This window comes from Hemiscyllium ocellatum, chromosome 20 (assembly GCF_020745735.1).
Source record: "Hemiscyllium ocellatum isolate sHemOce1 chromosome 20, sHemOce1.pat.X.cur, whole genome shotgun sequence".
In the NCBI taxonomy this organism is placed as follows: Eukaryota; Metazoa; Chordata; class Chondrichthyes; order Orectolobiformes; family Hemiscylliidae; genus Hemiscyllium; species Hemiscyllium ocellatum.
This window is the reverse complement of record NC_083420.1, coordinates 7804816-7818964: the sequence shown is the minus strand read 5'-3', so window position 1 is coordinate 7818964 and position 14149 is coordinate 7804816. Positions and strand designations below refer to the sequence as shown.

General features: G+C 43.7%; 1 protein-coding gene across 6 annotated transcripts in view; it reads right to left on the bottom strand.

Annotated features, from left to right (window-relative positions):
• The window catches only part of mapk8ip3 (mitogen-activated protein kinase 8 interacting protein 3), a 212491-nt gene that overhangs the window by 108986 nt on the left and 89356 nt on the right, over positions 1 to 14149 (bottom strand). For 5 of the 6 annotated variants that reach the window (XM_060840465.1, XM_060840468.1, XM_060840466.1 and 2 more), the window contains 3 exons: positions 13301 to 13535; positions 12189 to 12294; positions 7658 to 7776 (listed from right to left, as the gene is read on the bottom strand). In XM_060840465.1, the coding sequence (XP_060696448.1) occupies positions 7658 to 7776; positions 12189 to 12294; positions 13301 to 13535 (460 nt within the window). The remainder of the gene's footprint in view (positions 1 to 7657; positions 7777 to 12188; positions 12295 to 13300; positions 13536 to 14149) is intronic. The other variant, XM_060840469.1, reaches the window with a different exon arrangement.

Sequence of the window (14149 nt, the reverse complement as noted above, 5' to 3'; positions counted from 1 at the left end):
CTTCACATTGATCTGACTGCTGATAAACTTTCCACTGCTCCTCTGCGCTGTGATACATCTCATGAGGTGAATGCACCACTACCCTTCCAGGATTACTGACTGCTCCATGCACAGAGGGTCACAAGGGCCTGGAGGGGGTGGTGGGTGGGGCGTGGGGGGGGGGGGCTGGGCCAGATTGTTCTTGGGTGAAGCAGACACACGTTTCTGGCAGGCCAACTCTGCACCCAACTGTCACAGGGGGAAAGGAAGCCGAGTGCTGTGGAAGACATGCCAGGGAGTCTGCTCTTTGCCCACAGTGCAGACTCATTTCACTCTGGACATAATCCGAGATGCACGACTGAGAGTGAGTGCCAGAGACAGACAGAGTCCCAGGAATGTTCAGCGTGTGTAACTTGGATTTACTCCAAGGTGTTCCCCCTACTGTAACTTTGTCAAGGTTTGGCAGCAGGAAGATGGTTACATCACCCTCTCAGTGACGTCAGGGGCAGCTCCAGCCATTGGTGGGAGGTGACAATCTCAGAGACAAAGCCTCTCAAATTTAAGGGAACATCAGCTTGACGCTGATTTCTCAGGTCAGAAACGCACAAAGGCCCATCTGGATTGCTAAAAGCATCAGGACTCTTTGAAAGGTGGAAGCCTTCTCTGGTTTTCCAGCACCGTCTGGAGTCATTGCAGAATGACTGTGCCGGTATAGTCCCCAAGCCCTGAGGATGTGTACCCTCTCTGTTCAAGATTAAGTTAAAAATGAGAAATCATTTTTTTTCCCCTGAATATTGAGGGCGAGGATTAGGGGTGGGACAGTTCTGCAAGACCAAGTATCCCATGCAAGGACACCAACCCAAGTTCAGCACTCACTCACCAACCCTCCTCCATTTCAATAAGCGTATATGTAATTGCATCTCACTCAAAATGAGGAAAACTTAAAACAGAAGCAGTAAGTGCTGGAGGTGCCGGGCAGTTAACTGTGGAGATAGAAACCAAGTTAATGTCTCAGGATAATGATCCTTCATTAGCTGAGAGGCCTGAAACACGAACCATTTCCCTCTCCACAGATGCTACCAGGGAAGCTGGGAATTTATAGAAGTCCCCAGCTTTTATTTCAAGGTCCAGCGTCTGTAGTATTCTGTTTTTCAGCGACTCGAGCTGTTTTTGATCGAAGCATTCAGAGCAAGGCATAGCACGTATATCAAAAGGTAATGTTGAGGGGTGGGGGGGGGGGATCATCAACATGAAGGGTGACATGGAGGGAGGTATCGAGCACTACCTCAGTTAGAATCAAAAGGGCACTCCTTGCAATGAGAACTTTCAAATGTTGTCTTTTGTCTTTATAGTAGACAGGTATTGAGATCTCCAATATTTTATAGCCCTCTGTCCCTTCACCTAAACTACTGGATGTTTATTTTTAAATACATTCAGCAGATCTGATTGAACTCTATGCAATGGCCAACATCAATGCTGCACTGTGAATGGCCCAGTGAATGGAGTGGTGCAGGTTTCTGGGCTTCCTCCCTTTGAGCCTTAGATTGACGCTAGGTGCTACTCAGTACAAGAGTTGAGTGGCCATGGTCGAGTGGTGATTCAGTGGGTGGGGAGTGTAACTTGAAGCCAGTAGCATTGGAGTCCAACGCCCCTGACTACTAGAACATAAGGAGGTGAGAGACTGCAACCACTTTCATTCCCCCACCCAACAAATCTAACTGCGGATTTAAATCAGAAAACAGCTGTTTGATGGAGGAGAGCCCTGGAGACGTTGTGCACGAGTGAGCAACTTTAGCTGAGCAAGTTTCGTCGCTGCAGGATGCAGAGGTGGGGTGGAATGGAGGTGTTCCACTCCATAGTGCAACTAAGGGGCAGGCTGAGCGAACCAGATGGGAAGCACTGGCCAAAAGGTGGAAGTGAGGGGACACAGCAGTCGTGGGAGGGGGGAAAGAGAGGGGGAGCAATGACAATGTGTACAGCACCAACACAAACACACCAATCAGAGGAGAGATACACACCTGAAAACTCTCCTATGGAGATGTCCAGCGCCAAGCAGACACAGACCGGGAGGATAAAAAGGAAGCAAAAAACAAATAAAAAGTCAATCAATAATTTAAGTTCCAAAAATAAAGTCACAACACAAAAGAAAATCCCATCAGTGATCCTGGCAGGCATTTCAAGTGACTGTGGAAATGGAATAATAGAGGCCAGACCCAGTGATGAGTGTGTAAGACATGAGCAGATCAAAACTCAAGTACATTTCTAGCAACACACTGGCTTAGAGTCTCTACAGCACAAATTCAACACCAAAACTGCCAATGGTGTTAACTGGTCACTTATTTGTAATTCTTACAATGGTGATGGGACAACCACTGATGGACTCAGGATTTATAAAACGGCTCCGAAACTGGTGGATTTTCACTTTGGTCAGGATGCGTACGATTAAAGAGAATTTTGTTTTGCTACCATTTCCAAGCCATTGTCCAGCCTCATACTCTAGAGAAAGCAATTTTGATTCTTTCTTTTTAAAATTGTCTCCAGCCCTGGTAGCAAGAACGACGGAGCAGACGGATTCAGCTCTACAGCACCGCAGCAGGACAGGGGAAATTCTGCCTTGGAGTAGAAATGGGCCACTACACAGCATCACTGTGCTGAGCTGAGCTGAGCCGAGCTGAGCCGAGCTGAGCCAGCTGTTCCTTATTCCATGTTCTTTGTTGCCATTTGCCCCCGTTCCGAAAGGACAGCTCACCACACAAACCAGAGTTCCGACTGGATTGTTACTTTGACCAGTTGTTTAAGATAATTGAGCCATTCTAAGCTCACCTCATTAAACCCAAAAGGGGCAGCATCGTGAGAATGAGTTGAATACTGCAGTAGTGTTAACGTCTTACTGCAATACTTTCACTGGTGAGACAGATGATTAATTTGGCAGAGTTTGCTAAATTTAATCAATCTTTTCTGTGAAGGAAATGCAGTGTCAGCTTTTCAGCACAATATCCTGCATGCAGCAAGACAAATTATATCGGTCTTGCAGTCTGGCATTACAGAACTTCACTGGCAAAGGCACACTCTGTTGGCTGTATTGTGTAGGACAGTGAGAGAGTACAAATACATGGCTGTGTAAGTGCCACTGGTCAAACTGCACTGAGTAAGCTATACTAGTTTTATTGTACAAGTGCATTACTGTATGAAAACATTATCATGGCAGAGTGTTGCTCTGAGACTGAGATTAAGAATGAGCACTATATAATGGTATTAATGTAGGACTTCACTGTATATTACTCAGTTTCCTTAAATGTAAATATAGCAGTTTATCCATACATGGTGATACATTGTGTAACTATTACTCGTGTGAAAACATCATTGTATGACATTGTACATTGTGGTGGGGTGTGATCGGCTGGAAGGAGAGTCCTTCAGCTTTTCTCTTCCCACTGGCAAAGCCTTGCCTAATTATCAGGATTCTTCCCAGGTTTGAGCAAAAGAGTGAGAAAAGCCCAAGGATGTTCCTGAAATACACTTTTGAGGCAGTAATCTTCCGAGTGGATCACCCACCCATTACTGAATGCACCTGGTAGCAGATGGCAAAGTTTGGCATTAACACCACTGGCTGAGAGAGAGGGAGGGTGTTAATGCATGTGAGTAGCTTTGTACAGGGACATGATGTTTGCTGTAAATAGTATCCAGGTCCCCGCAGACTAACTGGAAATGCAACAAACTGCATTTCCTAAGCACTGGTGTTTAACAGACTGATATCCAAATGTTGAACCAGGCAAAAAAGTCAAAATAAACTTGCAAAATTTAACAAAGATTTTATTGTAAATTTAACACCAACTCCAGTTTCCACCTTTCCCTCTTGATCGGTTCCCAGTCCACCCCTCCTAACAAGGGAAGACCCTAAATCTTTAAAAATAGACGTCTAGTGAGTGTAACCTGGTCTCAATCAAACTCTGCGGCTGTTCCATTTCACCCTTAAAGGGACCCACTTTTCTGACAATAACAATTGATCTATCCCTTTAACAGAGAATGAGACAAATCATTAAGCCAATCTGGATGCTCAGTTTTGGGGCTAAGTTCTCTTTGGTAGTTTCACCCTATTATTAGACCCATTCATGATCGGAAATATTCTTTCCCTACCACATTTAGCAAGGCATTCACTCAATTTTGCCTCAGGTCAGAGAACATTAGTGCAGAGTTTGGGCAGAAACACATCAGGATACATTGTTGGACAATGTGGTCTGATTTTCAGGAGAATTCTATTGTAAAGGGTGTGGTGGAGTTGAGAGGACCCTTCCCAAGAACTGGAATTACATTTTGACAGTCATTTACTGCACAGAAACCCATTAATTGTTACTCAGCAGAGAAGCGAGTTCACATGACCAGTGCCCCTTTGAATGTTCATATCCATGGGATAGTCACATGCTATTGGATGAGCTGAAAGGTAACGACAACATGCAATCTGGGATCTAGCCAGCGTCAATGCTTCTATTTGGTGAGCAATGTAGCTTTTAGTTTTGGGGTAAGGAGAATGAGCTCGAAGCTGAAAGCAAGTTTCTGGGTGCACCTTAAAAACCTTCTTTTGAGAATCCAAATTGCACGTTTTGGACAACTCCAACCACAAACGCTGACTCTAGTCCGGTAAAAGATTTCTGCCTCCAAACCTACACCAGTGATACATTCCCAGACATTCCTTCCCCCTACAAACAGACAGGAACCCCTTGTGGCAAGGTGGAAGCGATTTACAGGAACTGTGTGTTAAGCTGCCGAGATTTGGGTATCAGAGCAGAGTGAGCATTGTAATAACACATCTGGGGAGGAGCAGCCTTAGGTCATTTGTACTTGCTGGTCGCCAATTAAGAAAGGATTTTAACTTTACATTTCTGATGAAGCATGCTCAAATTACTAGAGGCCAACAGGGGCTGAAATCTTCATTCACATGTTACTGACAAAAGAGCAGTTTTCCTGAGCACAATCTTGATGGAGGGGGTCTGACTGCAAGGCGACGGTTACTAATCTATTGTCAACACAGGAGTCAAAGATGTCAGTCAAAGGAGGCAGGTTGTTCATTTGTACAACAGACTTGATCTGACTGCCCTTAGATTAGATTAGATTACTTACAGTATGGAAACAGGCCCTTCGGCCCAACAAGTCCACACCGACCCGCCGAAGCGCAACCCACCCATACCCCTACATTTATCCCTTACCTAACAATACGGGCAATTTAGCATGGCCAATTCACCCGCCCCGCACGTCTTTGGACTGTGGGAGGAAACCGGAGCACCCGGAGGAAACCCACACAGACAAGGGAGAACGTGCAAACTCCACACAGTCAGCCGTCTGAGTTGGGAATTGAACCCAGGTCTCAGGCGCTGTGAGGCAGCAGTGCTAACCACTGTGCCGCCGTGCCGCCCTTAACTCCAGTTCGGTAATTAGCTGTGAATCTGAGGCAGAGAACACATGCCCAGGCCACTGCCAAGCGGATTTATTCTAAATCATGAAAAATAGGTGGAGGAAGCACTGCAGACACTGGAAAAATGAACTGAAAGCATAATGTGGGATGAGGGGGTGGGTGGAATTAATGGTTGAAACAAGCAGCCAGTCTTCTCCAAACTGTTTTTGTCCAATCATGATATGTCAGTCACTATTTTTGTTGGACTTCCATCTAATTCCATGTTAAGTGGATGAAAGAATTTTGAAAGGAAGTGCACAGCTTCCTGTATCAAGATCAAAATGCTCTCCACACTGCAGCTCCATGTTGATCCCTTATCAAATACAGAACCTCCAAATCAAAAGTAATAGTAAGTTACTTGTATTGTTCAAATAGATACATAATGAAGATTATTTGAGTAAGTACCCAAAGCACTTATAAAGTGAGACTGCTGGGACTCTGGGTTATTAGGCAGGATTCTGGATCAGTGGTGCTGGAAGAGCACAGCATTTCAGGCAGCATCCAACGAGCAGTGAAAAAAAATCGACGTTTCGGGCAAAAGCCTTTCATCCTGATGTGCTGTGCTCTTCCAGCACCACTGATCCAGAATCTGGTTTCCAGCATCTGCAGTCATTGTTTCTATGAGGCAGGAAGCAGACATATGTAATGCTGCATTCTGTGCATAAACCTATTATCAGGAAAAATAATAATGGATCAAATTTTTTACTTAATTTAGTTTGGTATTTATTTATCAATGAGGTTCTTAACTTTCAATAAAACAAAGGAGAAGATGGGTAACTGATTTAAGGACCAAAACGTTGTTCCATGAAATGCTGGAACGCAGTTCATAGTTTCCCATATCGTGAATTATTCATTGTGGATGTGCCATTAGAATGTAAATCAATGGACGAGACATGCTTTTTTTTTGAGTTTTCTGCTGGTCGGTTGCTACATAGCATCAGCAAAGATATGAGGAAATGTCACATGCTCCATCCTTATTGCAATTAGTGAGTGCAATGGGAACAGCCACTGAATGAATAGGCAAAAAAAACTTTAAAAATATTTATCTACATACATTGACATTTTACATTTAAGCAGAACTCATGTCGTTTGCTGGATATTATACGTAGATTTTTTTTAAAGTCATTACTTAGGGTTTTAATAATGAAAGATAGTAAAAGGCCCCTAAAAATAAAAAGGTTAAATGTAAAACTCAGCAATATCAAGCTTGACCATTTCTTTTCACAATCTCCAAATAGATTTTTTTAAAAACAACGCTTAAAATTATAAAGTAAACATGTGCTCAACACAGGTCGCAGAACTTTTAAAATATGCTCAATCTATCAAATTCTGACCGCTCAACAATATTGACTCAGTGACTGCAAATGAGGATTCAGCAACTAGACAAAACTCACTGAGGCAGGGTAATGACACTTATTACTGCATTGTAGATTAGATTATTTACAGTGTGGAAACAGGCCCTTCGGCCCAACAAGTCCACACCGACCCGCCGAAGCGCAACCCACCCATACCCCTACATATACCCCTTACCTAACACTACGGGCAATTTAGCATGGCCAATTCACCTGACCCGCACATCTTTGGACTGTGGGAGGAAACCGGAGCACCCGGAGGAAACCCACGCAGACACGGGGAGAACGTGCAAACTCCACACAGTCAGTGGCCTGAGGTGGGAATTGAACCCAGGTCCCTGGCGCTGTGAGGCAGCAGTGCTAACCACTGTGCCACTCCATTGTAGAATGGGTCAATGTCTACGATCAACTCCCATGTGGGGAGTGCCCTAAACGCGACCGTATCAAAATTTGAGACAGAGAGCAGAGGCAAAGTAATTCCTGAAAGCTAGAAAGAAAATTTTGGAAGAGATCAGACCATCCTAATGAACTTCGGGAAATGGGCAAACATTTCTCTTGCTCTCTTGAACATGGCATGAAAAATGCCAAGTACCACAAACACAAATAATTTGTTCTTTTTGCAGAAATTTGAAAGAACTTAATTTGTTTTAAATTCTACCAATTAATGACGATGCGCCTTCACATTTAGTAAGGAAAGAAAATGTTTGTTGCGCTGACAAAGAATTCGGCATTTTCTAAATTGAACACCTTCACCGTGGCTTCAAGACAAACAAACACATTGAAAATCATTTGGGAATTCTAATGGAATCGGTTTTTCTTTCGCATCTGTCCCTGTTTACAAATTCAAGCCGAACAGATTTGCACATGCTTGACTTACCGAGAAGATCCGCCCCTTCGTCCACATCGCCAATGACTTCTGACCCAGCAGTGGAAAGCTCATGGTACAGTGATTCCGTGTTTATCCCAAACGCCTTATTTACGATTCCTTGCGTGGGGCTGAATGATCCAATTTACAACAGTCAGATTAGTGCATAAATTACACAGCAGACTTACACACCCGACACAGAGTCTTGTGAGCCAAGCATCACCAAGGTAACCCAACTTATTGTGTTACAGCCGCCATTACCAAGGTAAACATTACGTTTCTGGGCAAGATTCAAATGGGAGAAAGTGTCATCTAAATTATAAATTACTTGTTTATATTCAATTCCTTTTTTGTTTAATTTTTAATTGATTTTTCTCCAAAGAAAATGACAACAGAACAAGGTGCAATCACAAGCAACAAACAACGGTAAACAAAACCCTGACTGACCATCCTCCCCCCCCACAGCACATACCTCCCCCAAAATACAGAGCAGAAAAAAAAGACAGACAATTCTAATAAATATAAAGATGATACCTTAGTCTGGAACAATTAAAAAGACAACAGCCTTAACATAAAAAAGAAAAAGGGTCCAGATTTTTGTAAATTTGTTAAAGGAGCCAGATAAGGATAATCTAATCTTTTCTAATTTAAGTACAGCATAACCCAGTGTGTATGATGAGGCAGAATTAGGGATTTCCATTTTAACAATATCAATCTTCTGGCCAACAGGGTAGTGAATGCTATATTTACAATTCTGTGCAAAAGAAAAATGCCAACACTACAGCAAAAATTGTCAAGGCCACCCAATATGGCTGAAGTAATAACCAAACTCAGAAACATTCATGGTCTGGACCATTACAGTGAGACAGAGAGAAGACAGATGGCAGGTTCGTAGCTGCAAAACTCTGGAAGCTGGATTTTGTTGGTTTCCTGTTTAATTTAGTCGCATGGTCTCTTTAAATGCTTTGAATGTGCATTGAATGGGAATAAGATATTGTGCGATTGCAGGGATGGAGGTAGGTATACTTAGTGGGCCAAAACAAGGAAATTCCTCTTGGTCCACAAAGCTGTGCTGAATAAAAACAAACAGTCTGATTCCTGGAACGATAGAAGGTATGAAACAAGACTGGATCAATTATGGCTATTAGCTGATAGCAATACGACAGGCATGGATACACTGGATAATCCGAGTCTTTCTTCCTGGTTGGAAATGTCAAAAACTAGGGAAGGCAGGTTAAGGGGAGAGAGGGGGCAAGTCTAAAGGAGATGTGCAAGGCAAGTGCTTTTTTCTTATATAAAACACACAGTGGCGAGTGCCTGAAATGTGCTGTCAGGAAAGGTGGTTTGAAGTAGATACAATAGTAATGTTTAAGAGGCATCTAAACAGAAACTATACAGGCAGGGAAGAAAGGAACACAGATTGCATGCAGGTAGATGGGATTAAGTTAGATGGCATCATAGTCAAAACAGACATGGAGGGCCGAAGGGCCTACTCCTGTGCTGTACTGTTCCGTGTTCTATATTTTCACTCCAAATTTCCCCAGAAAAATAAACGATAAGGGCATACACATAGAAGCCCTCTCCTCCCAACAAAGGGGCAACAGTGGCTCAGTGGTTAGCACTGCTGTCTCACAACACCAGGGATCCATGTCCTATTCCTGCCTCAGGTGACTGTCTGTCTCCCCATGTCTGCTTGGGTTTCCTCCGGGTGCTCCGGTTTCCTCCCACAATCCAAAGGTGTGCAGGTCAGGTAAATTGGCCATACAAAATTGCCCATAGTGTTAGATGCATTAGTCAATAGATAAATATAGGGTAGGGAAATGAGTCTGGGTGGGTTGCTCTTCGGAGGGTCGGTGTGGACTTGATGGGCCAAATGACCTGCTTCCATACTGTAGGGAATCTAATCTAAAAATCTAAACTCTGCTATTTCACTTCTGAAGAACTCTGTTTTTCTCTCTCCACAGATGCTGTCAGACCAGAGTTCCTCCAACATTTTTGTTTCTGTAGTAACGGGAACGAAGGTGGATCTCATTAAATACAAATCCGCTGATGGGGGAGGCTAACCTGGTACAATCAGGGAGTCCTGGCTGACAGATATAAACAGGAGCCTGGGGGCCCTCGTGTGATGCAGTGGTAATGTTCCTATCCCTGGACCAGGAGACCTGAGTTCAAGTCCCACCTGCTCCAGAGGTGTGTAATAACATCTCCAAACAGGAGGCAGGAAGGACTGCAGATGCTGGAAGTCAGAGTCAATAGGTGAGAGGCTGGAAAAGCATAGCAGGTCAGACAGCATCTAAGGAGCAGGAAAGTCAACATTTCAGGCCATAACCCTTCGTCAGTAAAAGGCAGTCTGAGCTGCTGTGTTTTTCCAGCCTCACACCAATTAACCACATCATCTCTGAACGGGTTGATGAGAAAATAGGTTAATTTGCATTTTTAAAAAGCCTAGAGGAGAAATAGATTGAGTGTTCAATAAAATATTAAAGAAATATATAAACAGGAGTCACGGGGATTCTCCTCTCTCTAGGGACTGGCTCTGAGCTGGGTTGTCAGAGCCCATGCACGTCTAAATACAAAGAGATAAGTATCCTGTCACCACATTACCCTGTGCAGTTATTTCAGTTTTGTATCGCCAACATCCACAGTATTTTGCTTTTAGGTAATTCCCTTATCTGGGTTGGAATGACACACAGTGCCAGCTGTAACACAGCAATATCTGTGGCCATGATCCCCGACAACCCTCAGCTCTTTTATCTACTCGGATTGGTCTATGGTCACTCGCTACCCTCAACTTAGATGAGGATAACGTCACACAAAACAAGTAGGTACAGTCAAAACCGTGGCACGGTTACATCCCTAGTGTGGGCCCAGAGTCAAATTCTATCGAACGAGAGAGAAACGCAGCATTTCACCCCGAGAGGACAGATAGCAGCCATGTTCCAATTACCAGCTTCAGGGTCGCTCAGCTGCTGTTGGACAGCAGTACGACAAACCCAACACTTGGAGATCTGGAGATACCAGAATGTTAATGAGCACTCCACCATGATCTCAGCTGCCAGGCCTCTGCAAACCCTCTGGGAAGGCCGACGCAAGGCCCAGTGTCAGCTTCTCTGGGTGCCTTTGCACAGTGCCCCAGATATCTACGCCAGGAATTTCATTGGCAGGATGGAACATAGGAGGTCGGAACAAATTACTGCCAATTGGTACTGAAAACCAGAAATGCTGGAGATTACAGCGGGTCAGGCAGCATCCATGGAGAGAGAGCAAGTTAATGTTTTCGGTCTAGATGACTCTTCATCAGAGCTGAAGTGAAGTGTGGACAGACAGCATTTATGCTACAGTTTGGGGTGTTGGTGGGGGTAGTGGGTATAGGGTGCTGCATCCCACTTACTGTCCTTTTATATCTGGCAGGAGACACATCATAGTTCTGCCATTCTCGTTTTCCAATCACTTAATGTAAACTACTAAAGCTTTTTCTCCGCCAACACCCTACACCCATTCCCTCCCAACCCCGAACTAAAGCATAAATGCTGTCCCTCTGCACTTCACTTCAGGTCTGAAGAAGAGTCATCTAGGCTCAAAATGTTAGCCTGGAACATAGGAGGAGTAGGCCATTAAGCCCATGATGCTTGTTCTGTTATTCAAAATGATCCTGGCTGATTATCTAATTCTCCATATTTCTCTCCTTCATTGATATCTAGAAATCTATCAAGCTCTACCTTAACCATACTCAAAGTCTGAGCTTGCACAACCCTTTGGGATAGATAATTCCTAAGATTCCCTCCGATTGAAAGAGAAATCCAACCCAACTCATTAGAGTGGCTTTCTCTTCATTTCAAAGCCATGCCCCCGGTTCCAGACTACCCAGCCGGGGGAAATTCCTGCATCTAACCTCTCGATCCCTTTAGGTATTTTGTAGGTTTCAATGAGGTCTCCTCCCATTCTTCAAAATTATAGAGAATACAGGTCCAGTTTGCTCAAACTAACTTCCTGGTCAGGCCAAGGAACAAGTCTGGTGAACCTTCACTGCACCCCCCTCTCTGGTAATAATCTCTGTCCTGAGAGGAGGAGACCAGAACTGCATGCAGTACACTCCAGTGCAGTCTAATCAAGCTCCTGAAGCATATCTTCACTACTCCTGTACTCAATTCCTGTTGCAATAAAGACTAACATCCCATTAGCCCACCCTATAGTTTGCTGCACCTACACGTTAGCCTTCAGTGAATTGCCACAAAGTCCCTTTGTAAACCTCCACTTTCCAACCTCTGACCATTTAAGAAACACTCCGCACACCTGGAGGATGGAAACATGCTATGCTTACTCGTTACCATAGCAACAAGGATGGGCACTATAACATTTCCCAGAGAAAATCCCAGAAACCCTGGAGGACAATCACTGTCAAGGCCAAATATAATCGGTTTCCATCATATTGTTCCTCGCTTTCGCACATGGTGAGGGACAGGAAACCTGACCCCATTATCAGAATACGCTCCTCACTCAAATCACACTGCCCTTGACTGAATGTGTTCAGCCGCAAATCTACCTGTTGCCTCCACGTCCTTCAAAGCGAGAATCGTGACACATATCAAGTTCCGGTGTTGAATCAATAATCTCCTGAAGATCCGACAACTCGTCACTACTTCCCATTCCTGCAAATGATTTCAAGGGTACAATTAATTTCATGGTCAGATACATCGTGAAACTACTGAATCTCAATGTTCTGTGCAAGTAAACCTGAACTAAGCCAGTCTTGGGAGATCAGAGAGTGGTGGATTGAAGGGTTACTTACTGACAATGGTGCTTCTGGGTAGTATATTGAAAGAAGTGGTATATCACACAGTGAGTAATATAGCAGAGTGTTACAGTATTCAAGATTATTAGTAAGTGACAGTGAATACATTCATTTCACATTCTAGTACCTGGAATCCATTTATATTAATCAGGGTTAATTGTGCTGTCGCCCATAGTTATCACAGAAACACTTTGGGACATTGGTTTCAATGAAAAGCAAAAATCAGGTGAGGTGCATAATGCATGGACAATCTGGAGTCAGTGATATCGCACTCCAAACAAATTTGAATCCCATTCCATTGAATGTTCACCCACTAATAAAATTAATTTTTACACCACAAAATTTCTAATTTATCAGATTGCAATATAAATAAGAGTTTAAGCTCAGAGGTGATGTGAAGCTCAGCTCCATCAATTTTTAAGAATGTCAGAATTACAGCAAGGAGTGTCACAATGTAAAAAAAAAACAACATCCTGGAGTATAACTACAAACTGCAAGGTGATCATCCAAGTGACAGAAAAGTATTCTGTACTGAGAGTTATCACAAACGTTCAAGAGTAAAACCCAAGTAGCAACCTAATTTAACCAGTGGATTTAAATAGATGGCATATGCATTCAAATACCAAGATCTGCATATGCAAACTTAGTAGTAGGATTACAATGGGTGTCAGGGAGCAATTATCAGATGGTGGTCTAACAAAGCAGAAGAAGATGGCTGAAGCTATAACCAACATCAGCCCACCCTGAACTTGCAGTCCTGGGCACGACAACTGGGTTTCACACTGGAAAATGTTCCTGTGCTCAACACTGGCAATCCTCAATTCAGTGAGCACAGATAAATGAGGGAGCAGGAGTATTCTCACCTATGCTGACGTTCCTCATCTCCTGGTTGACCTGGACTTCCATGTTTCTGCTATTACCTTTCGCCCGCTTTCGCTGGTTCTTGACTTTTCCGTCCCCGTTGTAGATTGGATTAATTACTTCATTTAGCGGAGTGACAGCTGCAGAAGGGACGGATGACGTTGGGGTGTTGGAGTTGGTCCCTGTGGTACTTGGGGTGGCAGCAGCAGACGACTGGCCAGACTCCAAGGTATCATCCTGTTGCAAGACAAGAAAGTTACAAATGCAGATCAAACACAGATCCATCTTCAGTGTGACAAGAGCGAGAGAGGGGGAGCGAGAGAGGGAGCGAGAGAGAGAGAGAGGGAGCGAGTGTGAGAGAGAGAGAAAGCAAGTGAGAGAGAGAGAAAGCGAGTGAGAGTGAGAGAAAGCGAGTGAGAGTGAGAGAGAGAGACAGACAGACAAAGAAAGAGAAAGAGAGTTGTGACCAGCAGGTGAATTAGATATTTCAAACTATCTAAAATAAACAAAAAGATGCCATGCCTATTGTTAGAACACAGCATGGGAATCAGCCAGAAACTGTAGTCAGTCAAAATAACTGGATAATTGGGGTGGGAGGTTAGAATATCAATGTGGTACACAATTAGCAGCAATAGAAAGCTCCATTCACTAATATCCATGTTGCATAATAGAGTCAATTCCAAAATGCATAAACTTACCAGGTTTATCACTGGCGAACATGAGGACTGCAGATCTTGGAGATTGGACTCAAGATTAGAGTGGTGCTGGAAAAGTACATTGACTGGGTTCTTCCCAGAAACAGCATCAACGTAAAACCAGGAACAACAGTTTTAAGTCCACATTATATCCCA